The following is a 25,683-nucleotide window of genomic DNA, read 5'->3' as shown; positions in this document are numbered from 1 at the left end:
GCACCGTGGGCCAGACAAGGAGTCATTTTGTGTTCAGTTATCAGCATAGTGATTATGTATTTGCTAAGTGCATGAGGTGACGTCACTGAAAATCACATGGGGCTGCTTCCTTTAGTGGGATAATTTTAGACAAATCCCTGCTAGAAAGTGCTAAGGCTCTGCTCTGCCAGCCCAGCTGGAAATGCTTGTGTGCTCTAAACCCACAGTGGTTCCCCCCACCCCCACCCCTGTTGTTTTTCTCTTCTTCCTGCAGGGATGGAGTGGAGGATGTTGACAGCCAGGGGGATGGAAGCAGCCAGCCAGACACCATCTCCATTGCCTCTAGGACCTCTCAGAACACAGTGGACAGTGACAAGGTAGGACAGTGCCCCAACCTTCCTCCCCGCAAGACTTCTTGTTGTCTTAACCACCCCTGGAGAGTTACCCCCCAAGGAGTTTCTCCCACAGTGGAGCCTGACCTCAGGAGCCAGGGGTCTCTCTGTGCTGGCCAAAGGGAAAGAGCAGGGCTGGAGGAGGTATGTCATGGTATGGAGATCTTGTCTGAGGGGACAGAAGACTGAGGCAGCCGGCCAGACCTCTCACGTTGTGACAGTTGAGCAGAATCGGTGCAGGTGAAGAGTGAGTCTGGGTCTCCTCTCTCCTGAGATGCCGCACCGGGGCTGCTCTGTCCTCTGGGAGGCTAGAACTCAGGGAGCGAAGTCTGAGATAGTTTCCTGAGACTTTAGTGTCTGTGATTGGCTCATCTCAAAGTTAGATCAAAACCAGTGATGTGGGAAATGGCCACAGAGATGCTGATTGGAAGGGGCTGCCTATCTGAAGGGGTCCTGTGGAAATGATGCCTCCCTCTGGCCGGAGGATTGCGGCTCAGTTTCCGAGGGGCAAAGGACCTGGAAGTAGTGTTTGAAGCAGTGTAGAGGAGTGTAGTAGTCTCGTGAGAAAACCTGGTCACTTGCTCTCTTACATTTTGGAGCAAGTAAGCAAAAGTTAGGAGCTCTGATGGGTCGAAAGAAAGGAAACTAGCCAAGACTCAGTGTATTTGCTCAAGCAAGGGGAGGGCTCCAGCGGTCTGAATGTGCAGCAGGGACAGCGGAAGATTCTGTCTCCAACCCTGCTCTCATTTGCTTCCCTCAGGGTTGGAAGAGTATGAGGTGATCTTTGGCTGCATCCCAATGATTTCATTAATAAAAGTGGATTTTCAAAGACGATTTAGCTCTAGTTTATCTAGACCTAGTATTTTGGCATTAGTCCTTCAGCCCCAGGCAACAGGCTGTATCCTTGCTTCATTTTAGTTTTCTAAATTATGGGCATTATTAAAAAATAAAATGTATTCATTAGGATTTTTCCTCATTTGTTTTTCTTACTGGGGAGAAAAAAAAGACCGTGTCCCCAAACCTCCTAAGATCACAGTGCTAAATCACATTCTAGACTAGGATGTTCAAGGTAATTCATTCTCTGTCTGACCTGCTGCCTTCAAGTTTCTAAGCCATTTTCGACTGACTATCCAAGTGGATGGAAAATTAGTTTTTTTCCACTTGTAAAAACATACAAGGAAAACTATTTCTGTACTTTCCTTTCCCTTTGGATCTGTTGTTTAGAAAAATAACCTAGAGTACCCAATGAACGGAAGTGTTTCTTTTAAACAGTCGGTGGTTAGTGAAGTACAGTATTTCCCATGTTCAGACGTAGCCTGTTAGTTCTATGCTTGGGGGTTCATCCCTTCCAGCTGCTTCTCCGTCTTTGCCACCGCCCTGACTTAGACAGCTCTGCGAGGGACAGTTGTCTTAGGAAGCCCTCAGCTCCAGCCATTCCTTGTCTTCTGACAAGGGGAGGGAGGCCAGGGTAGTACACCTCTAACAGCAGGCATTTCATTGTTAAGGAGGAACCCTGGTCCTTACGTATTATTCTAAAAGTAAGGAAACTGATGCCCAGAAAGACTGAGTGACTTGCCCAAGAAAATTCTAATCGTGGAAAAAACAGGAGCTAGAACCCAGGTCTCCCTGATTCACTGTCATGTTTTTCCCTCGCTCTAAAAGTCAGAGCGTGGAGCTCCCGATGCTAAGATGAACTCAGCTGGCCAGTCCTTCTGCAGAGTCCACACAAACATCAGTTACGTATTCGTGAAAAAGCACCCACCATGTGGCGAGCTCTGTGCTGGGTACTGTAGAGAGATGTGGGCTCTCTGTTGAGTGTAAATCCTCATTTGTGTGATTTTCGTTTCATGTATGTCTCCATAGCCAGACTCTTAATGCCCTGATGAGGGCACAGGTTGTGTCTATCTGTTTCATTGGTGTACCTTTGGCACACAGCACACACAGGTGCTCTGGAATACTGTGGAATGAGTGAACTGAACTCAGGGAATTCCAGCATTAAGAGGAAGTGGTCTGAAAGCAGCCAAACATACAAACATGGTACTTTCAAACATGCTACAAAAGCCTGGAAATTCCCTTTCCGCCATGCAGAAAGCTTCGGTCAGCTGGAGAGCCTGGCCTGCTGGGAACATTGACCCCCAACTATCTTCTCAGGCCTTGGGAAACTCGGGCAGCAGGTTGGGAGATGAGGAGAGATTCTGTGTTCCGACATGAAAGCTGGAAAATCACTTAGAAATCGTCAGATAAAGGGAGGGCCTGTCTATGACCCTGCGCTGTAATGAGATCAGGACAGCCGTGTGTACCCCTGACCTGCATGCTCCTTCATCAGAGAAACCATTCATTGGTATCTTTGAATCCATAGATGTTACCAACAGTGTTAGATTTCCCCCTAACTACACTAGAAGACCAGGAAACTGGGTCTCTGTTGGTTTCCAAGTGGTCAGGTGAACAGACTCTGAAGAAGAGAAAAAGAAAGTGGATGGATTCAGGTAGGCTGAACCATATTCAAAGGAAGGGCAGACAGGGTGGCTGTGGGGAGGAGATGGGGCAGGGACATCTCACAGGGGTCTGGGGCATTTTAACAGTGAGTTTCTAGAAAGGGCCTCAGTCTTCTTCTAATCCAGAGGAGTGAGAAGAGTGGCCCTGCTGGGCTGGGTAGATGAGAAAACTGTAACCATTAAAGGGCCATGACAATGGCCTTGAGGAGCTGTGGGGCCCCAAGGCACCTCTGCAATCACCTGGGATGTTCTTTGTGTGCTGTGGTGGGATGGAAGGAGGTGGGTCTAAATTCCAGCTCTGGTACACACTGTCTGTGTCATGTGGCATGAGTTCCTGCACCTTAACTTCCCTCTCTGTACAATGAAGGTAATATCCATCTCACTGAGTCACTGGGAAGATCAAATAAAATGTATTTATCTGGTACCTGTTAGACATTAACTAAAGGTTAATTCCCACCCTTACTAGAGGGGAAATGGAAATTTAGATAGTATAAATAAGAGTGCACAATTATTTAGAAGACTGGGGATCTTTGGAAGTTCTTAAGTAGAGTTCTGCCCTCTAGGTTCAGGGTTCATTAATTTTCAGTAGGTTTTTCTATGTTACACCTAAGGGGATGTGGCTTCCATTTACTGGTCTGTAGATTGAACATTACTTCTCTTTCCATTTGTTAGCCCTTCGACTCTAAGGAGTGGGTATTTGTTGTTAGCATTGGCTCATGGCTTATTTTATTATCTAATGAGGTTATGATCCACTCCTGTCAGCTTTCATTCTGGTCCTCAAATTGTATCACCTTTGGCCCGTGGTAAGTAACCTCTAAGGCTTTAGATATTTGAAGACGGCGGTCTTGTCTTTTAATTTTCTTTGTTTAGAAGTCCTCAGTTTCTCCAGCTATTCTGTGTATTAGTATATTTTCATATCCTGGTTGCTGTCCTCTGGGTTACTCCAGTGTGTAATGATCTATATGAAATGGGGCATCCAGAATGTCGTATGGTACTGCAGGAGTGACCCAACCAACACAAATTCAGGTCCTTGTTCTAGGGCTACCGTGCCTGCTCCCCTCCCTAAGATGGTACACCTTATGTAGTAGTGCACAGTGCTGGCTCGTAACAGCTCCTTGCCTGTTTTCATGGACGATCCTTAGCTGGGTAGGTGTTTTAGTAACCTGACTGTCGGACTACTTTTTATCTATTAGATTTTCTCTTGTTTAGGTCCAGCCTAATATTCCACCATGTTTTGAATATAAATTATTATTCTGTCCAGTATGTAAGCTCCAATTCCCAGGATTATTAGCTAAATATACCTTCTGTGGCTTCATCCAAATTCTTCTTGCTAAAAAGACAAGATTGAGGACAGAAGACCAATGCTTGGCCCCTTCTCATTTCTCATCCAGGTTTTGAAACTTGGAACCCTCCTCGTCTGACTCTTCTTTCTAGGAAAGGGAAGTCCACCACTTTTCTCTATAACAGTGAAACTAAGGTTGCTTGTTTTAAATTTTTCCATGATGAGGAATCAGACTAATATTCGTAATTCTGCATTAAACATTGATGAAGCCAACATGGGTGCCTCAGCAAATGGCATGAGTGGTTTTCCCCAGAGTTGCTTTTGTTCACCTCTCAAATGGGTCTGCATAATTAGGTTCTACCTTACACCTGTCCCATATAAAGGTGTCACTTCCCTGAGGGCAAATGGACATGCTTACTTTGTTCCATAGAGGTCTGGGTCTGAGCCCCTTCCTACTCTGTCCCGAATATGCTCATGCTACTCTGGGCATTCCTCTCTTTTGCTCCTCCATGTATTAAGTGATGGAGCTTTGCAACCACACTTCAAAGAAATCCAGAATTATAGAATTCTAGTCAAGCAAGGCTGAGTAACGAGGTGGCAGTAAAGAAGTGTCTTGTTGTTGAATATGAATTATTCTGCTGAATAATTACCAGCTAGTGGTACAGAAGCAGCCATCTGGGCATTGACAGTCCCTACGCATGGATTTGCCATTGAGTCTAGGCATGCCAGAGACGCTCAATAAGTGCTTATTGAATTGAACATTACAAACCCCTCCAGCAGGGTGCTCTCCATTCAAAATACACTATGACTTTCTAGACATGTCCAGGCAGGCTGGAGGCAGGGGACTGAAGTGAAATTGAGTTGCGAGTGCTATTCTTTGCAAAAACTGTAAGGGAAAGCACACTGCGGAAACATCCCAGGGCTGATTTGAATGCGGGGTTTCAAAAACAAGCAGATCTGATCTAAGATACAAGCTAGGCTGATAATGGCAATGTGCTGACGGTAACAGGGAAATGCCTGGAGAAGCCTGGAGATTTGGGAAGAAACGCTTGGTTTAGAGATGGTGAAGACCCACCTAAAGGGAAGGTCAAAAGGTTCGTACAAGGTCACTCACTGCAGTAACATGATGCCTATAACAAGGGGCAAGGCAGCCTGGCTGCAGAAGCCTTCTGGGAATAGATTGCTATTGAGCCTCACCTGGTTTCTCAGAACCTAGTAATCCTGACACATGCACTCTGGGAGCACAAAGCAGGTCACCGGCTGCAAGGGCTATAGTCAGAGAGGGTCCAGCTGCTGCACAATGCATTGGTGAGGGCACAGCCCACGCACTGGTACTTTGGTGGGGATCCAGCCCCTGCACTAGTATGTTAGTGAGGGCATAGCCCTGCATTGCCCTATTCCATCTCTCTTCACTCATATTCTGTGTTACGGGCCAGCTTACTCCACAGCAGGTGCTGCTCTCTGTGCTGAGAGTACAGCAATGAATGAAGCAAGGCCCTGCCATTCTGTGGCTTACTTTCTTATAGAGATTAAAGGTAAATAAACAGAAAGAGAAAGGATGGCATCCCTGGTCTTCTGCTAATAGCATCAGAAATAAAAGACGACTCCTAGGTTTTTCTTGTAAGAAAAAGTAGGCTAACCCTGCAACTGGAAGAACGTGAATTAGATGTAAGAAATTAGTTCCCTTGTCGGGATTAGTGTTAATAGGGGGGCAGAGGACCAGTGGGGAAAAGTAGAATCTCTTCATTTAAATGGGCACATAAATAGAAAAGCCCTCCAGAGAGTAGGGTTGGAGATAGGGCTTCTTTTGGGAGGAAGGAGAGCATCCTGGGTCCAGTCCTCTAAAAGCAGAATCTGTGACTGAGATTCCTGTGTGTGTGATTTATTGGGGGTGTGCCTGCAGGACAAGGGGCAGGGCCCGGTGCAGAAGGAGCTAAGGCAAATACACACGTGGTTTCAGCTGGAGTCTCCTCAGTCTGATCCCTCCTGGGGCTGGCGCAGGCATTGCACCCAGCATTTGCCCCACCTTGAAGTGAGGGGGCTAGCCTTTTCTGTCACCTGTGAGCTGTTAGCAGCCACCGTGCACAAGAGCCCTGGTGGGAAAGAGGATCTGAGGGGTGCAAAGGCATCCCCTGTAGGGAGGGAGGGAGTGGGTTTGGGAATCAGGCATGGATTCAGTCCCTGATTGTTTACCAGCTGCAGGACCTTGAGTAGGTCATTTAATTATTTCATGCCTCAGCCTCCTAGTCTGTCCAGTGAAGGCAATGATTTCTGCTCCCCGGGTTTTGAAGGACTAGGCAAGATCCTGTATGAAAGAGTATGTGGAGTAGAGGAGACAGGCGGTGGGTAGATTGTTGTCCAGGTGACTGCAGGCCGCTCCCGTGTGAGAAAATGGACAACATGCTCCCTGGAGTTCTAAGGGCCCACAGATCACTGGGTACTGTCACTGAGGAGAAAACCAAACATCTGGAAATGTGGAGTCTTAACAGTGTCAGGACTAATTAAAATCCTTACCCAAGGTATTATTTTTCACTCAACAAATTCTTAAAAACCATCAAGGTGGTCCACCCACAGTTCAGTCTCCAGAACGAGGTGACCGCGTGTTGCATTCAGCTGGGGTGCCTGAGCAGGTGAACCTCCCGCTGGAGATCCAGCCCATTAAAGGCACTATGTTAAAAGCTGGGTGGAAGTGTGACAGGTCTCCAGGAGGGAGTCCTGAGCACTTGTGTCACTCTGCCCGTTGTCTTAGGGCCCTAAAATACTTCTTTAGAGGGAGAGGTTTATGTTGCCATCCATCTAGTAACAGGATACTTTCTAACCCTTAATAAATACCTATAAAGAGCATATAATTGTACTCCTCATTCCCGGGGTTTGGAGCGGATATATCTGATACCTCAACTTGGACTTCATAAACTGTTATCCCGAGACTCAGTCACACCTTACCCACACCTGGCGGTAGAGTGGGTTAGATTTGTTGTCTGAACCCTAGGTAGAGGCATTCTGATTTTGTTAAGGACTTGGTAGCCACCCCAAAGTAAGGAAAATGCCACTTTAAGTTTTAAGCTCAAATTGTGATTTTTTTTTTCATTTTCTGAATAATCCAAGTCTGGGATTGGGTCTGAAAATAACCATTTTTTCTAGTGTTACTTTGTTACACTGATCTGTGGTGGGCGGAAGGGGGCGGTGGTGGCAGCAGTGAGCAGTGAAAAGCAGAGGATTCCCAGGTCCTCGGGACACAAAGCTCCTTTCGAGGCTGCTCTGTCACCTCCCCAGAAGCCCAGCTCCATCCTCTCCTGAGCAGCGTTCCACACAGAACAAACGTGTTGGCTTTTCAGAACAAATCTTTAAAGTGCAAGGAGCTGAGGTCACAGGTTTTCCTCTAAATGAAAAGTTGCTCAAATAAATGACTGGCTTCCAGCCTTGCATACAACCCAACAGTATGAAAGACACTTTGCTGAAAAATATGACTGAGGTTCACAGGGCAAAATCTCCCATAACAGCATTGTTTTACTTAATACTTGTCTTACACTCACTCCAGAGCTTGAAATCCTCCCTCCAGAGACCCACCTTTAAAGTTACCGATCATCTGAAAAAGCAAATAAGCTTCATAAAGCACAGCAGCTGGTGAGCAGTTTGCTGCACGCAGGCAGAGCACTGGACACTGCGCCTGCACAAAATCTCTTTGTTTCTGGTGGCAGCATTGTGCAAGTATCTCTTTCAGAGATAAGGAATTTGCAAAAGGTGACTTGCCAGGAGATTAGATCTCTGTGTGATAACTGCAGGGTGGCTGGAGGCCAGATTTAACTCGGGGTGAGTTTGGAATTTGGAAACACAGAAGCTCAGGGAAGAACAGAACCTGAGAGATCCTCTAGCCCTCTGCCTTCTTCCTGTTTAAAGGAAACAGAGACTGTGTTCGGCATCACAGAGCCAGTTCATGGCAGACCTAAGGCTCAAACCCAAATCACTCTCCTGCCTGTTAAATTGGATTTAAAACATAATTCTTTTGTAGTAACCCTGATAGTTCAACTTCTAGAACTTTGTAGCAAAAAGCAAACACTCTTGTTCCTGGCTTCTTCTCCAGCTGCCGCTACACCACCCTGCACCAGCCCCAGCAAATCCCCAACAACCCACAGTAAGTCACAGAGTGGTTCTGTAGGCCAGTCTGCTGTTCTGGGGCTGGCATGCGGCAAAAGGGAAAGAGAACTTCTCGACTATTAATGCCTATCACAGACTCTTTGATACCAAGTACTTGTGACTCATCTGGTGGCCTTGGCGAGAGTGTGATTCTGTCCCAGACAATCTTCAAGCCTTTCAAGGCAAACTCCCGGTTGGGTTCTGAAAGCTTGGCAGTGAGCACCGGTAGCAAGGCTGATCCCTGCCTCCAAGCTGCCTGGGAACAGTGAGTCTCCAGAACCAGCTCAGCCCTGCCACAACCCAGCACAAATTTCAGTTCTACTTTTAAAACTTTGGGTGGAAGGAGAAAGCAAATTTGAGATTAAACCAAGATGTTAAAGTGGATTAGCTGGCGACAGTCCAAGGCAAACAAGACCCGAGTGAGTACACCGCCTGCCAGACACGTTCCGCTGGGGAGAAGGGGCACGGAACAAGACGGACGGACGGACAGCTGGGGAGATGGCGTGGGGGGGGCAGGCGTGGAGACTGTGGGCGGAGAAGCGGCAGCTCTCAGGGCAAGGGTTTTACTTGGTATTCTGCACAGACCTCTTGGCATATCACTTACTCTTTTCTCCTTCTGTGTAAACTAAAAAGTTATTTTAGTGCAGAACAGGCTGACTGAGTCTGCCTTATTAAAGCTAATGGTAAGGGGAAACGGGCTGTGGGAAGTATTATTTAAAAGCTGTGCTCCTCAATGACTAGAAGTGACACCAGGAGTTATGGTATCTGGAGGTCAGCTCTGCCGGTGGAGGTGAAAATTAACTCTTAGAAGTTTCAAGCAGAAGTGTTACTGGAAATGAACGTCTAGCACCCAAGCAGTGAGACCAGAGCCCGTGGGGCTGGTGAAGGTGAATTTGAAGTGGTGGCCCTGCTTTCCCTGGGGCTGCCTTCACCCATGCAGCAGTGCTGTAAAATGTGATGTATATTTTCTGTGGCCATAACATAGGATTCTTGGGAAAAGCCTGTCTGACAGACAGGTGGATAAATGTTACCCTATTTCTTGATCTTGACCTTAGGTTGAAAATGCTTGTTTGGGCTTTACCTGCCAGGAAGCTCAGTGTCACGTCCTCACTGCCAGTGGCTGCTGCCCACCTGTCTGCTGTGACCAGTGTAGTTGGTAGCCACGTGACGGGGATGGGTAGACCTAAGGATTTGTGGCATTGGGGTGAGACGATGTGATCCTGTTGCCAGAAAGCAGGACCTTGTCAAGAGAAATGAGTTTGCATGTCCTCCGTGGCCGCCTCCCACTAGAGGCAACAGTGAGGATGTGATTTTGGCTGAGAGTCTCTCCCCAGGGTACCAAGTAGCAAACGTCCACCAAGGAGAGCAGCCTGCCTCTCCCCTGATAGTTTTTCCTATCCCCTCCCTAGTTTTAACCAGACCCTTCCCTCTGCTAATCAGTCTTTCCATTCATCTGCCACCATGTTCCGTGCAGGTCTGGTCCTAGCTGTGTTTCAGAGCTGACAGTCAGTTTCCAGCCTCCCCAGGTGTGAGGGCTTAGGGCTGAGTCTTCCAAGTTCATAATGTTCATCTACTGTCATTAGTAGTAGTAGTAGTAGTAGTAGTAGTAGTAGTAGTAGTAGTAGTAGTGCTGTAATTGTTTCTGTTTGAAATTGCTGATTGCAGAGAGATGTACACACTGATTAGAAGTTCAGGAGTTACTGCTCTAATCTGTGTGGCCCCTGCAACGCTGGCTCTGGGATGCTCACTGGATGCTCCCATATGCATTGCTCTCTGCACTATCTGCAAGGCCTTATACTCCTCTCGAACTTTATGATGTACTGAAGAGAAAAAACAAACAGGCTGTATTTTTCTGTTCATCTCCTGTCTCCTGCTAGCTGGTCCTGTCTCCCTTCAGCTGCAGGAACAGGGTTTAAAAGTTGTTTCACTTACTCTTTGCTGTTACTCACTTACACATGAACAATTGTCTGACTTAGTGAGCACTAGAGGATATTAAAAATTCACTATCTTTTCTTTTCCTTGTGATTTTGATGTATGTTACCTTTTATCTCGTTGATTAATTTATCAGCCCTTCATTGAGCCCCTATGTATGGCAGACACTATTTAAACACAGAGGATATGGCAGTGAGCAAATAGACAAAGCGCCTCTGTGACCTGCTTAGACCTTTCTCTTTTGTGCTGATGTGAACCTAAATATGCTCAATTTTGAGGGCTTTAGAATGCACTGGAACTTGCTTCTGGTGGTTTTTTTTTTTTTTTTCGGATGTCTCTACTTGTAGTTAAAGAAATGTCCAAAAAAACAGAAGTAAGTTTTTATTTTAAAAGAACACAGCAATTCTTTTAAAAAAGATCATTTGCGATATCTTGAAGGTAGTCCCCCAGTTTTTAATTTCCTGATTCATGACCACTTCAAACCAGAAGTTTGATTTCCCACTGCTGTCACCTTTGGGCTATAGTTGCAGTCAGCAGATTTCCTGATTAGGGAAAGTTACCTTCATTGCAGGTAGACATTCTAGACAAAGAGAAAGATTAGGAAGTATCTACATAGCCCCCAAATATTTTAAAATTATTTCTGTCTCATAAAACAGGAATATCAAAGGAAAATTTTTCTTTTTTAAAAAAGGGAAAACTGTTATAATAATAAAGGGGATGAGGAGTGGGGAATAGTTTGTTAGAAAGGGTTCCTTCAAATTATAGAACATGAAATCTATAATACAGAGTCTAACTCTTCTCAGCTGCCCCACAACCTCCCAAAACAGGAACGGTCACAATTTTTATGCCTCTTTACACACAGGCTATTAAGAACCTTTATTGTGTTCATGAGAAATTTATTGAAAACTCCTCAAAGAGATGATTTTTAGGATATGTTCTCTAACATTAAATTTAAGACAGTACTTCTAAGAGGGGCGTATAAAATCCCAACCACTAAATTGGTTGTGTTATTTAGAGGGTAACTAAGGAGGCACTACCACTACACCTGATCAAGCAGAAAACTCTGTTAACGGAGAAGAATGAAATTAGCTAGAGGCAAAATGGAAAATTATTTCAAATATATCAGTACACTGAACTCATTCTTTTATTTGACAGAATTGTATTGAGTGTCCACTGATGACAAGATACCAAGGAGATTCAAGACACATAAGAACAACCTCTGTCTTTGTCCCAGAGTCTTCTGAGTTCACACCCCCAACTATCGTATATGTGATACCAAGTAGGGAGGCTGTAGACATGTTACAGGTGTTTATAGAAGGAGACAGTTGTACTTAGCACTTCCTTAATGTCAGTTGCTGTGCTAGGCATCAGAAAAACAACAAAGATCAATGGTTGAGATACATACACAATAAGCTACATTTTATAACAGAAGTATGTCCACTTTGAACAACAAACTTAGCCTGGGAACCAGGGAAGGTGTTTACACCAGAAGTGAAGCTTCAGCTTGGCCTTGAAATTCATCTTCCTGTTTCTCCTCCTTTGTATCAGTGTTGATCCCCAAATAATTATTCTAATCATGGACAGTCTGTAAAAGAGCAGTGCTACTGATACATCTGTATCAAAAGAATTATTTTGTTTTGATGGAGAATTAGACTCTTTTTTCAATGGACTGTTAGCTCTGACAGGAACTAGTCAAAAGTTCCCTTAGAATCTTTACCTAAACTTCCCTATGCTTTCTCATAATAAACTAATTAAACATGTTTTCCCTTAAGCACATGCATTTAAGATTTTTTAAATGAACTTTTGAAGCAATAATACATACACATGGTTCAAAATGTAGGTATTCTTCTAGAGATATTATTTAATATAAAAACTCATACTTATTCTTTTTTAAAATGTTTGAACAATTGGTAGCAAAAATATTATTTTATGCTGTTTTCCATGTAACAAACCTGGGTGATTTCATAGCAGGACGTGTAGAGCTACATTATCCTTTTGATGGCTGCACAGTATTCCATTACTCATAGTACCATAATTTATTTAACTAGTCCTCTATTGATGGGTGTATGGGGTGTGTCTAGTCTTTTACCATGACAAACAACGCTGTCATCCTTGTGTCTCACAGTTGTGAGTTGTGAGTTGTGAGTATATTAACAGGATAACATCCTAGAAGTAGAATTACTGCATGAAAGGGAATATGCATTTAAAATTTTTGATAGACATTGTCAGAGCACCACCTATAGAAGTTGGACCAATCTATACTCCCTCCAGCTGAGTATGAGTATCACTTTCCCCAGTCTTACAATCTAGTACATCATCAATATTTTTTATCTTTTCCAATCAGATACTTTAAAAATAACCCTTATTCATTATTGTTTTTGTATATTTCGTTTAACTGATAATATCACAACTATATAATTGTCTATTATTTTAATGCATATGTTTGGTATTTAATTTATACTGTTACCTAAGGAGAGTTATGGGTTTGTCTGATTAACTAATTGTTGTTTATGCTCTTATTTCTATGGATAAAATGCATTCCTAATCATATACATCTGGCTTACATTAAACTTTTTAAAAATGTGTTAGTGTGAAATATATATGCTGAAAACACATAAAGACTACTAAACATTTGAATGGATAGTTATAAAGTGAACATACATGTAGTAACCATGCAGGTCAAGAAAGCAAGACATTGTCAGCTTTCCAGAAACCCCCTGTGTGCCCCTCTCTGGTCACAACCCTGTCCTCTTGTCTGGAGGTAACCATTCTCCTAACATTTATAATAATAATGTCCTTACTCCTCTTTATTATTTTACCTCCTGTGTTTGTGCTCTTAAACAATATAGTTTCAATATGGCTGTTTTTAAATTTTATATGGCTAGAATCATACTGTATGCATGTGTGTGTGTGTGTGTGTGTGTGTGTGTGTGTGTCTTTTCTCACTCAACACTTATTTTTGTGGAATTCATCCATGCTGATGTATATAGTTGTTCATTTATTTTCATTGTTGTATAGTATTCCATTGTATGAATATACCACAATTTATTTATCCTTTCTGTACATGGGATGTTTGGGGCTATTGTGAACAATGCTTCTGTGAATATTCTTGTATATGTATCCTTGTACACATGTACTTGAGTTTCTCTAGGATGTAGAGCTAGGAGTGAAATTGCAAGGTGAAAAAAAAAGCAAGAAGTTGCTAGGTGGTAGATGATGTAATCTATTTTTCAAAATGTTGGTACCAGGTTGACATCTCTACCAGTATCCATGAGATACTGTTGCTCCATGTCCTCATGTATATTTGATATAGTCAGACTTCAGAAAATTTTGCGTATCTGATGGGTATGTAGTAGTATCTGTTTATGGTTTTAATATGCATTCCCCTGGCCAAACATCTTTTCATATCTTATTGGGCCTTTGGATGTTGTCCTTTATGATGACCCTGTTCAAGCCTTTGCCTAGTTATCTAGTGAGCTGTCTGTTTTTTTCTTAAGCATGTTAGGACTTCTTCGTGTATTCTAGATATTAGTCCTGTGTTGGTTGTACATGTGGTAGATATCTGCTTTCACTCTGTGGCTTGTCTTTTCACTCTCTATATTGTGTCTTAATAAATATCTTATTTGACGTTTTGAAGGTAATACATTTGTAAGTTAGAGGCTCGTGTGATGTGACATAATGAGAAATTTCATGCAGTTAGTACTTTAAATTCAGTTCATCACTTGTTTCTCCACAGAATAGTGTGCCAACATGGAAACTTTACATATAATGTGGGTTTCTGCCAATCCCTAAGTTTACCTTTGTTTTAGTAGAAGAATAAGAACTAGTTGGCTTTTTAAAATATATCTGTCTGTGCAATTTACTCTACACATTATGTGACAGGTACTACAGTTAAAGCAATGAAGCGTATTAGAAAAAAAGATGACAAGTCCGTTGCATTTGGAACTCAGTTGTCTGAGAAACAGATTCAAATACCCAAAAAAGAAATCTTTGCATAGCAAAACTAAGTATCTATGCTCACAGGAAAGCCTCTCAAATCCTAGTTTTATATGTAATTGTTACTATCTTTGGCATCTAGCTACTGAGCCCATAAGAGAACTGGAAAAGAAGAAAGTTACTTCTATGTACACACACTAATAGCCACAAAGGCTGAGCTACTGACAAGCAAGAGAGGGAGCAGAAAAGCTATGAAAGCAAAAGCTGATGGAGGAAATAAAACTCCAACAGTTGGGTTCTATTTAGTGAAGGGACCAGCAGTGCTGTGTGACCCAGCAGGCCTTAGGTCTCCCTCGTGTCTTGTACTACACCGTAATTATTACTCACATTGGTGTTTGTAATTGTCAACAAAAGGGGAAATTATGTTCAGTGTCTGTTGCTTTTTAAGGAGTCAGAGATATAAACGTATTCATTAAAAAGATTTAAATGGGGAGAAAAAGTTGGTGTTGGTGTTTACCTTTAGTCCAGAACACTTGATTTTCCTGACAGACACATTTCCTAAGGGTTCTGGAGAGCTGAGGTGATGTTGACTGTGGTTTACATTAGTGGACAGATACGTCAAGGTGAAAGTCAACTCTTCTCAGGCCTAGTGACTGACTCTCACTCCTAGTGATTGAGCCTGCACACCTTTGGCGTTTGTTGAGGGTCTGTATAATCCACTCTAGTGCAATCCACTGTCCTATCACACAAGGCCTGTGGGAAAAAAGCTTCCTAATTGGTCCTCAGACATTCACCTTACCTCCCTCTAACCCTTCCTCTACTCTGCTGCCAATGTGATCTTCACATCTGTGGCATCAAGCCCTTGATAGCATCCCTTTGCTCTTTGAATGAATACCAAAATCCTCAGTGTGACCCATGCGGGCCGCATGATCTGGACGTTGGTCCACTTCTCGTCACTGGAGCCACTCTTCCTCTTGTTTCCTGCCTCACCACCTTCCTGGCCTTCCTTGAATATGTCAGGTTTCTTGCCATCTCAGGATCTTTGTTTCCTCTGCCTGGAAAATTCTGTCTCCTCTCATGCCACAGTCCACCCCATCTGCTCTCTCTTCTTCCAGGTCTTAGCCTGTCCTGACTAACTTAGCCTCTGACAAACTCTGCTCCCCAAGTCATCTCTCCCACAACATCCTATACTGTTATTTCTTGGAACCTGTCACTATTATTAACTATAGAAGAATTTGTTTGTCCACACAGTTGCCTCCTCCTCCAGATGTTAAGTCCGTGAGGGCAAACACATACCTGTTTTATCCCCCCACTGCATCAACAAATCTAAAAGAATACTGATTCATAGAAGGTACTCAATAAATATTTGTCAAATGAACAAATGAAGACCAAATAAACCCAAGGTAATGTGTTTGGCATTGTGGGTAAGAAAGAAATCTAGAAATTGGGGACAAATATAAGTAAGAAAATAAAACTTACAGTTTGGGAAGATTAGTTTGGGAAGGTTCAGTGTTAAACTTTACCAAGTGGGTAGAGGGTAGAGTTTATCCAGGCAACATTAGTGTTGGGAGTGGGGAGCAGAGTCACCCTAAATGCATCAAACAGCAAGAGCAGGGAAAGGGAGAAGGAAAGTGTATCCTCTGGGGCATGTGGAGTGAATATGCCTGATGAAGCATGGAGTTTGGGAGGTGAGCTTTGGGAAACAAAACTGGAATTATTGGTTGGGTCAGATCATGGCAGACTCCGAACACCGTTCAAAGGAATTTAGACTTTATTGAGTAGCATCCAAGAAACAGTAAGAGGCTTTTTTTTTTTAGCATGATGGTTACAGAGTTACTCTTATCTCACCTGGTTGTGTAACTGTCCTTTTATTCTCTCATTCTTTCTCTTGACTCAGAAAGAGTCTAAGGTTAATCCATCCAGATGCTCTGAGTCTCATCACTTATACCACCTCCACCCAGCACATCCATTCAACACCTCTGCTCTCTCACATTGTCAAACATAGCCTTTTCCTCTGCCATTTGATACACATTTGGTACCTCCTGCTCCCCGCAGTGGAACTTCTCCTGATTCTTCTTTCTCTAGCTCCTCCCCCACCTTCAACAAGGTTTTTGTTGCTTCCATTCTGATGTCCATGATAAAAATTCCAAGAGTATGTCTCTGAGGTAACGTTATTCCTAATGACAGGTTTGTATTCATTATTTAGTCACTCACTCAGCACTTTTTTTTTTTTTTGGCAACCTGGCTTGATGTCCCTATTTGGGCAGAAGCAAGAATTTCCAGATCCTAGGTTTGTATCTGTGAATCCATTTGGAGCATATCCTCTGATAGCCAGCCAGTCTGTTGCCAAGACCTGAAGGTGATTCCGTCAAAATGTCTGTCTCACCACCCTGGTCAGGCGTTGGCCACCCTTTGCTTAAACTCTTTAAGTAGCCTCGTAGATGCCCCCCACTACTTTCTGGGATTTTATCTTTTCTACTGACACCAGATTCATCTGCCTGAAACATTTCTTCCAATATCTCACATGTCTGTTAAAAGCCCTTCAGCAGCATATTTACTTAGAAGAAGGTACAGGCCCATCCCCAGAGATGTGTATATAGTTTTCCCTCCTACACATGATCCTTTAGAGACCCTCATCTGTTGCACACATTGCAATGCACTTACGTTAGACTGAATCACATGAAACTGCCGTTTCTGTGGATCCAAAATGGTTGATTGAACTTTGGCAGTTTATAGGTTGCAACCTCACTGGGCTTACCAAATAATTGGTTGCCTCTGTGTCTTTCTCCCCTGTTACATTATGAGCAACTTGACAATCACGTCTTGGTCTTAATGATGCTTGTATCTTTACTGTCTACTGCAGCATCTGGTACCTAGTAAACAATGGCAGTCAAGTGCCCCCACTCATGTCATGATCTGCTCCTGCTGCTTCCATTTTCCAGAATGCCTGGTGACTGTACCTGATCATGTCCCAACCACCCCTCACTGCCAGCCTGACTAATGCCTCCTTCAGGACATGCTCACTGCTTCTCCATATTAATCCCCTACTACCACCTCTGAGTCGCCAATATTGCCTCCCCCCAAAATTGAATACCATTCTTTAACATCCAAAGCATATGTTATATGTTTTACTTTGTATTTGCCACATTGCTTAGCATCAGGTTGCTCTTGTAATGATAAATTGAAAGATCTCTGTTCCTAGCCCTTACTTTTCACTGTAGGATCCAGTACCACATTTGCAACTGTCTGTGACATAACTGCACTTGATGACTCTTCATTCTACTCAACAGAACTGAAACTCAATTCATATATCCTCTCCCAGATCTGCTTCTGGTCTAGACACCCCCCACCAAGTTGGACCTCTAAGGCATCTTGGCTCTCCTTCATTCTCTGTCCTCTTCCTGAAATAACATTCCACTGGACCATCACAGTGATGGCAATTCCTCAGCCTGGCTTTAGATTTTAATATAATATATTAAGTCTATCCCTGGGAGTTTTGAGAGGAGAAGCATGTCTCCCAAACCACTGCAACATTCTCTAGGACCTAGAGCCTCCTGATGAGAAAGCCCCTTCCCCCTGGTCCTGCCCCTCCCCTGGGTGCCTTGCTGTCTGCAAACCTCTCCTCTAGTAAATATGTGTGATTATCTTCAAGTATAATGGTCTTTCAAATCATAATCACCTTTGTCTACCAAACTATACTGCATCACTGTGTCTCCAAAATTCTCTCTCTGTCCTGATAGAGGTGTTTCTGACCTCAGGAAGAATTTTGCTGGAACACATCTTCCTCATTATTAGCGTGATCTCTGGAGTCCCTTCCAACAGCACTTTGTGAGAAAGCATCTTCTTCCAGTTTGCTCTGGTTTCCCATGGGTTAATGTTTGTCTCAGCAACTGAACCCTGAGACCCACAAAGACAAGTCTCATGTGTGATACCCTGTGTTGTCTGCAACACACTGAGGTAGAGTTGGGCGTTCACAGAGAGTGCTCAGAAAATAGTTGTTTTATGGATATGTTTTATGTGTATAACTTCTGTTTGTGTATATTTATGAATTATTGTGTGTCTCTGGATGTGTTTCCCATATTACTCTCAGAGAAGTATTCATCTCTGTGGTTTGGGAGGCAGGAATAGCTTGGGTATTTTTCCCTGACCATCAGGCCCATGGCATTCTAAACCAGTAAGTCATGTGCTCCAAAGGTTTGTGGCCATACCTGGCACAGGTGAGGAGCCTACCTGAGCTGCAGCCTGGGGTTATTTTTATTTCCCACCTGCTTGGGGTCTTCCTTTTCCCTCTAAATATGAAAGACTAAGTTTTCTGTTAAACATTAGAAGGAATGTGGATGTGTATATATGTGTACAAGTCTGTGCTTCTGTATGCATGTATACATATATCTGTATCTACATATATGCATTCACGTGTGTATATATGAAGGAAATACACCAAAATGTAAATAGTGGTTATTTCTGGATGGTGGCTTTTTCCAAATTCTCCATGATGAGTCAAATTATGTTTATTAACAAAACACCCCACTAATAAATGTTATTTTTTAAGGATAGGCAGGGACAGGATTATTAGATGATTGCTGAGATCCACCCTCTGAGTGAACCAGGGATGAGAGGACAAGCAGGTGCCTAGTAGGGAACAGAGGGATGGACTTCTCAGTATCTCAGGATGAGAGACAGTGACCAGGGAGTGAATTCGGGCTGGCTTGCAAAATGGGCCAAGGTTATTGAAGGCTGTGAGCTGAGGAACTGGCAACTTTGTTTGGTTTGAAGGTCAGGACCTTGGACAGTGAAAGGAAAGTGAAGGAAAATTCAGGGGGTGGGGAGTAGCGAACAATGAGTTCATCAGGGTTTTCCCCCAAACTCAACTGTTTAGAGAAGTGTCGAAAAGGTGAAGAAAAGCTTGAAATATACTTTCAAGTTCATGAAGAATTTTTACGAAGAGCTATGCAGTGGGCAAGGAAGAAAGCAGACACGTTTCAAGATAGGTTTAGCCCACTGTGATTCCAGAGGGAGGGGTTTCCAGAGTGATCAGTGTCAAGGCACTGGCACCCAGGGGTAGGAGGGCACAGGGAGCCTCCATTAAGGGAACGGGTTACCCCTGTGCGGGTGGCAAGCTTCCAAACAGCAGGTTCACCATTAGGTCAAGACATAGCTCCCCCACCCCTCGCCTCCCTTCTCCTCCCTCATCTCCATCGTCTAAGGGCAGAGGGAAAGTTCCTGATAAGGATTCTTAATAAAGAGACAGTTCCTAACCTTTCTGAACTTGAAACAAAAAAACTACATGAAGCAAGCATTGTCAAGGGTGTTTCTCCCACACAGCCTGGTCCCATAGTTCTCTCCACTAGCTCCCTGAGCAGAAGGAGAAATGGAAAGATGAAAAACAGAGAGATGGACTCTTCCTCGCTGTGGCTCATTTCTTTTCTCTGTTCTGGAAGTGGGGAGCCCCTGGCCTGTCACTCAGGAGGAGCACACCCCAGCATGGCTCTGCACCACCTCCAAGGCCTCCCTGCTCTCACTGAGCTGCTCGGCCAACTGGTCCTTATTAGTAACTTCCTCACTTTGGGATGAAGAGCCTGGGGTCAGTATGAGCAGCGAACAGATGCCTAGAAGGAGAGCCAAAGGGAGACCCTTTAGACAGAGTAGGAAGCATGAAGGAGCAGAGAAAGCCATACAAATCAATTCTTGAAAAAGAGCTAAACTGAAAATATATTTCATGATGTTTATGTCTTTTCTCCCTGCACGATGCAACATTTTTACTGCTCTGTATCTCAATTTTTCATTCTGATGGTTCCATCAAGGAACATTTCCAGTCTGGGCTCTAGTTTGAAATGTGAGGTGAAGAAAGTCTCTTTTAAGCCAGTCAGTTTGGTATTTGCCATTCCCTGGGTGTAAAGGAGGAACATACACAGAGCAGTGAAGTCCCCGCCAAGGACAAATCCCCCCATCTACTGAGAGCTATGCAGTCCTTCCCCTTAGAAGTCCCTGCTGTAACTGGGCAGGCCAAGGAAGCTTCCAGAGCAGAAACACCCAACAGTGACCACAGTATTTCTTCCTGAGCTCCTACTATAAGCCTGGTCATTTACGTATAGTCTCTCATTCTATCCTCACAACACTTTTTCGAGGTAAGTATCGTTACCCTCATTTTGCAGGTGAGGAAAATGTAGAAGTTAAATAACCTGCCCAAGGTCACACCTCCAGGAAGTGGCAGAGCTGAGATTTGAACCCAAGTCTTTCTTACGTCCACTGTGCACACTGCCTTCTGCCCACCGAGTCCATTAACAAAAGCAGTTGGATGATTCAGGCAGAAACACACAAAGCCATATTTTGGCCCCGATGCTGTAAGTCCTATTAACCCTCCCTTCTGACCAACTGAATGAAACGCACCTGAACTAAAAACCAAGCCCGTACCATGTTCCGTGTCCGCTGCTCCCTGTCTGCTGTGCCTAGCGGAGCATCACGTAAGTCAGGAATTTAGAGGAAGCTGTTTATTGTGTCTTGGCCACAGGAGTAGTAATTCAGGCCCATGATTGCCTCAGTGGCTTCCAAACTCATCAGACAGAAACATCTAGAACATATAGTCCACTGAAGATGCATTTAAAAATATTTTGTAAGATAACTGCCTCACATTCTTTAGGGAACAAGAAAGGATGCAGATCTATGATATAATAAATATGTTCTCCCACTTGTGGCTATTTTTATACCACCGGATTTCTCATGATGTCTCTTGCACACCTGGGGACTGTAGAACATCTCTTTATAGCTCAGAAAACTCGTATTATGAGTGTCTAGTAGAATCGGAACTCCAGTATGTTAAATAAATAAGTAAAGTGTTTGTATGAAGGAGTCTGTACCAGAATACAGGTAGATGGGAGAAATCTCAACCTAAGCACCCCACCGAAAAAATAATTCTGGGGAGATCTGGTTCATAGAAGCCACTGGCCTATTCAAAGCAGGTCTCACTGATTTTTGCTTCTCTTGGAAAGTACCAAAGACAGGTGCTTCTGGACAGCATATGCTGGCAGATGTGAAAATGCAGATGAAAGGCTGCAAAACTCAGGGTTTCTAAGAATGGAGTGGCTGGGGCCTAGAAAGTTTCTCTCTCTGACTTAAACATTCTAAACCACATGACCCTTGGAATTCCCAGGGAAACATTTCAAAAAGCTAATCCCAGGCTCCTCACTGGCCTACTGAAGCAGAATGCCAGAGGTAGAGGGTGATTGAATTTGGGATATATGTGAATCCCAAACTGACAGTTATTTTCTAAGTAATAGAGATCACTAGCATTTCAAGAAAAAATTAGTGGCTGTTTTTTTGAAGCACACTTCTATTTAAATTTTTCCCACTGGTCTTTGCCCTCAGCCAGATTTTTAAAAAATCTCAATGAGATCATGAAATGGCCATTGTTTTTAAAGTTAAGAACAGGGTATTGGTGTTAAGTACCCTTTCCATGTACCAGCTGAGCCATATAAAATAATGGCTTCCTCTGTAAACATGTGTGTTTTCTCAGAGTTTTAGAGAACGCGTGTTCAGTTTGCCTACATGCTTTTGATTCTTAGCTGTCTCGTGTATCGAACCATCATCAGACAGATTTGCAGGTGCGCAGAGGCCATTACAACATGAGGTTTAAAAGGGGATAAACGTTTCTGTGTAAAATCTAATGAATATGCACGTCTAGTCAAGTCCTCGAAGATAAAGTCAATCCTCAAAATATGGGAGGGGTGCTTTCCAAGACGTTAGGAGTCCACAGACACACACACGTACAAAAATCATTTAGCAGATGGAGTCTCCTCTACAAGAGGCAACCTCGCACAGTGGCTAGGACAGCTTTGGAGTCAAGCCAGCCTCAGTCCAGATCTCAGCCCCTCCACTTGCCAGTTAGTTGTGTGATCCTGGGCAGGACCTCTCGGTGCTTCAGTCTGCAAAATGGGGGTAATGGTGTTTCCCGCAACATAAGGTTGTGGTGCAAATTACATGAAATTGTGCATGCCAGACACTCAGCACTTTGCCTGGCATGTGGTAAACACACAATAAATATTAGCTACTGGTAGTAGTGATAATAAAAATGACAAATTAGCTATTAATAATAGTGACACTAAAAATAGTTTAAAAACTGTTCTCCCCCTTCAGAATTTTAACCACTGTATAAGGAGCAAAATGTCGAATTCAGCACTTATAAAATTATTACATACTGCAACTAAAATTAACTCTACAGACACATCTATAGCACATCTATAAACTACATTGGTACTGAGAGTGAGTTATGATGTGGGGGACTAGCTAATCAGAACAGCTGATGCCACCTCCCATTAACGTAACATCATGCAAAGCAAAATGCGATTTAAGATTATTGAGTCCCTTTTGCCCTGGGAAAAGTAAGCTCAGTGGTCACCAGCACTTTGCTCTAAGGTACTTCAGTGCATGCACACTGCTCCTGGCATTCTTCAGAATCTCATCTCCTTCCTGAATCCTTAGCATCCCCTGCCGTCCCCAAGGCTCAGGGTAACTGCCATTGGAGCTTGATGCTGAAATGTTCTCTCTCCCTTAATGAGCAGTTTTTGCCTGGCTAAAGTTCTTACTAACAGAGTTTCTTATTTCTATAAGGCAGCCTTTGGCACCATGAGCTGAACCACAGTCAAATGAGAGGTCATATTCTTTAATTCATCTTGAACGTTTCTCTTGGCTGAGAGCCATTGCTTTTTAAAATGTTTCGCTCTTCCAATAGCACTAGAAGTTGGTTCTCTTTGAGGGGCCATCATTCTTAAAGACACAGTGATTCCATTGCTTCTGATTGACCGGTAGAAATGGTGTCACCATACTGGACTTGGGGTCTCTTCCACTCTCTCCCTTGCTCAGTCAGTAATCCATTCCCTCAGCCTTGCAGCCTGCATGGACCACATGCCTTAGAAAAATTCCGAATTACCACTTGATGGACCCCGGAAACCCTTGAAATCAGGAATTTTAAGTCAGTTACTACTGAAGAGCTGCTACATAAATGCAAAACTTTTTTTCAGTCTCTTTTCTCCAGTTGAATGGCTTGTTGGTAAGGCAGAGGGACCCTAAAAGAGCTGAAGCAAGAAAACAAAACAAAACGAAAATGGTATGAAATTAACACTAATGATCACTGCCACGGGACCTCATATTTAATGCATCTCTATTTATATTATTCCTGATTCTGCTCTTCCTTAACTGTCTGGAAGTTGGGAAGCCACAGCAGGAGTGCTCTACAGGGAATTAATGTGAGGAAAAGTGTATGGATTTGAGCTCTGACAGTTAACAAAAGTGGCCAGTCAGCGATCCTTATCTGGATCCTGGACCTAGTTGGCTTCTTCTGAGTCTTCAGACCAAGCAGTGTCCAACACACACTCTGCTTCCTCCATTTCCTCTAAAACAAATGACTGTGTATTTGCCAGGCTGCACTGTGCATTGGGTTGCTAGAAATACACCAGGTTGCACTGATGGTTTAACTCTGTTTTCTATAAAGGGCTGCGGGATCTCATGGAAATTTTTGCAAAGTCATATGCAAATCACAGAGCCCCGGCCCTTTTCTTAACAGGATGGCAACCTTGCTCCTCGGTGGTACCTGGGACCTGGAGATCCTTTCTCCACTTACGTTTAGCGCGCAGCCTGGGACTTGTCCCTGCAGCTCACCGGGTTAGCCGTGCCGCCGTTGGGACCTCCCACCTGGACTCCCATCACCCACCTTTCTTGAGACTGCTCTGGCAGGGCTGTTGTGGGGTGCAGCCTTTGCTCAGAGGGCAACATGTTCCAAGCAAAATCTGCCCACCTGGGCCATGGGCTCACCTCTCGGGGCTCCTTGCTTCTCTACTGGGTGTGATTTGGGGTTGCCAAGCTTCTCTCCAAAGTCTAAAGTGGTGGGACAGTAGGGACCTGTGAGAGGCCCCATGGCCTGATGCACTCCCCCAGCTCCCCAGTCTGAACCCCAGGTACCCCCCCCAGGGCCTCGCTGCCTGAAAGGTCTGCCGTGGGACTGAGCAGGTTCATTGGAGGGATGTACCTGTCTCTAGAGTTTTTCTCTAGGTTGAATGTTTCTATTGTCAGTGGTCCCAGTCTGGAAAAAACTCACCCTTCTAATCTAGCCTGCCTCCCCCACATCATGAGAAAAAGGGAGGAGGAAGGAGGGACAGTTTATGTTTATGATTTATGGAAGATGAGGGTTAACGCCAGTCGTTCCCAAATATTGGCAGGAACCACTTCTCCCAATGAATATTTTATCCGCTTCTACCTACCCAGATTTTGTCACGAGTTTCTAGCTCCTCCCTAAAATTATTCACTCCTGAGGTGTCTGGTTCAAAGATGACCCTCCCGGCCTTCATTTGCTTCCAAATTCTCCTGTTGGGGGGTGGGTGGGAAGTGGGAGAAGAAATAAATGAAACAAACTGGCCACATGTTGATAATTGCTGAGACTAGATGGTGGGGATGTGGGTGTTCGTTATACCTTTCTCTCCACTTTTATATATGTTTGCAATTTTTCATAATAAAAAGTTTTAAAAATTTTTTAAAAGTCATCCAGCTTCCAAAACACTCAAGAGAACCCAAAGCCCAACACAGAGCTTCATGGAAACCCCACACCAAGGCAAGAGGCAAAGATGATTCCATTACATATATATATAATATATATATACATATATATATTCATTTTCTAATTTTTTAAGGCCCACTGCTTTATTTTCAATAGACTATACCTTATTTCTAAGAGGTCCCAAAGTTGGACTTACTTCCTCCAACTGGGTTAGTGGGGAGGGCTGGGGTAAAGGGTTCTTTAAAATCCTGAAAGTTTACACGTCCATGTAGCTCACAGTCTTACTGTGAGGGTGGGACTTGTTCAGTGTTCTGAACTTTGCAGAGGAAATGTGCTCTCAATTCAAAGTGTCATTCTCTGGAATTGCACCTGGCTCAGGAAAGGACTGTCTTTGTACTTGAATTTAAATCCAGTGGAGAACCTTAACATGGGCATTTGCATGACGGAGAATTGCTGCTGTCTTTTTTCCATATGTCACTTTCTTGAATGTGTTCTAATAAAATGATTCTAAAGCAGGCTGTTGATATACAGTGATTTATAAATACTTTCTGTTGAGTGCCGAGGCCCTTAATTTTCTACCAAGAATTCACCCCATCCCACTTTCTGGAAAGATCTATCTGTTGGGGACAGATGCAGTGAGTGTGCACCTGGCATGGTGGCGGCACCGCTGCAATTGCAGTCACTGATCAACCACACCGATGTTGTCTTCTGGTTGCCTAGCAGCAGAATTTGTCTTCCAGAATGAAGATGGCTATATGAAGTAGATGAGTGTGGTGGGGAAGGTGGAGGGGGGCGGGCAGGAACAGGAGGGCAACTCCCTCCACCAGAGAAAGAGCAAGGCAGGAGACAAAAGCAGCCAAGAAGAGAGGTCAAGTTCTAACCCGTTCTGTTCAGTGATAAGAGTCAGCACGTTCAAGTTATAATCGATTGTTAAATTTTATTACAAAATCGCACCTTTGGATAGCAAGTTATAGCAAGTTACAAATCTCA

At 43.7% G+C, this 25,683-nt stretch overlaps 1 protein-coding gene across 2 annotated transcripts in view; it reads left to right on the top strand.

Moving 5' to 3' along the window:
* Window positions 1-25,211, top strand: part of LOC102532976 (kalirin RhoGEF kinase) — a 443,405-nt gene extending 418,194 nt beyond the window's left edge. For both annotated transcript variants that reach the window (XM_072963937.1, XM_072963936.1), the window contains exons 33-34: window positions 254-356; window positions 23,707-25,211. In XM_072963937.1, the coding sequence (XP_072820038.1) occupies window positions 254-356; window positions 23,707-23,769 (166 nt within the window). In that variant the 3' untranslated portion in view covers window positions 23,770-25,211. The remainder of the gene's footprint in view (window positions 1-253; window positions 357-23,706) is intronic.
* Window positions 25,212-25,683: the final 472 nt, after the last annotated feature.

The sequence above is a fragment of the Vicugna pacos genome, chromosome 1 (genome assembly GCF_048564905.1).
Source record: "Vicugna pacos chromosome 1, VicPac4, whole genome shotgun sequence".
In the NCBI taxonomy this organism is placed as follows: Eukaryota; Metazoa; Chordata; class Mammalia; order Artiodactyla; family Camelidae; genus Vicugna; species Vicugna pacos.
The sequence above is the reverse complement of the archived record's forward strand: the minus strand, read 5'-3'. Positions and strand labels throughout refer to the sequence as shown.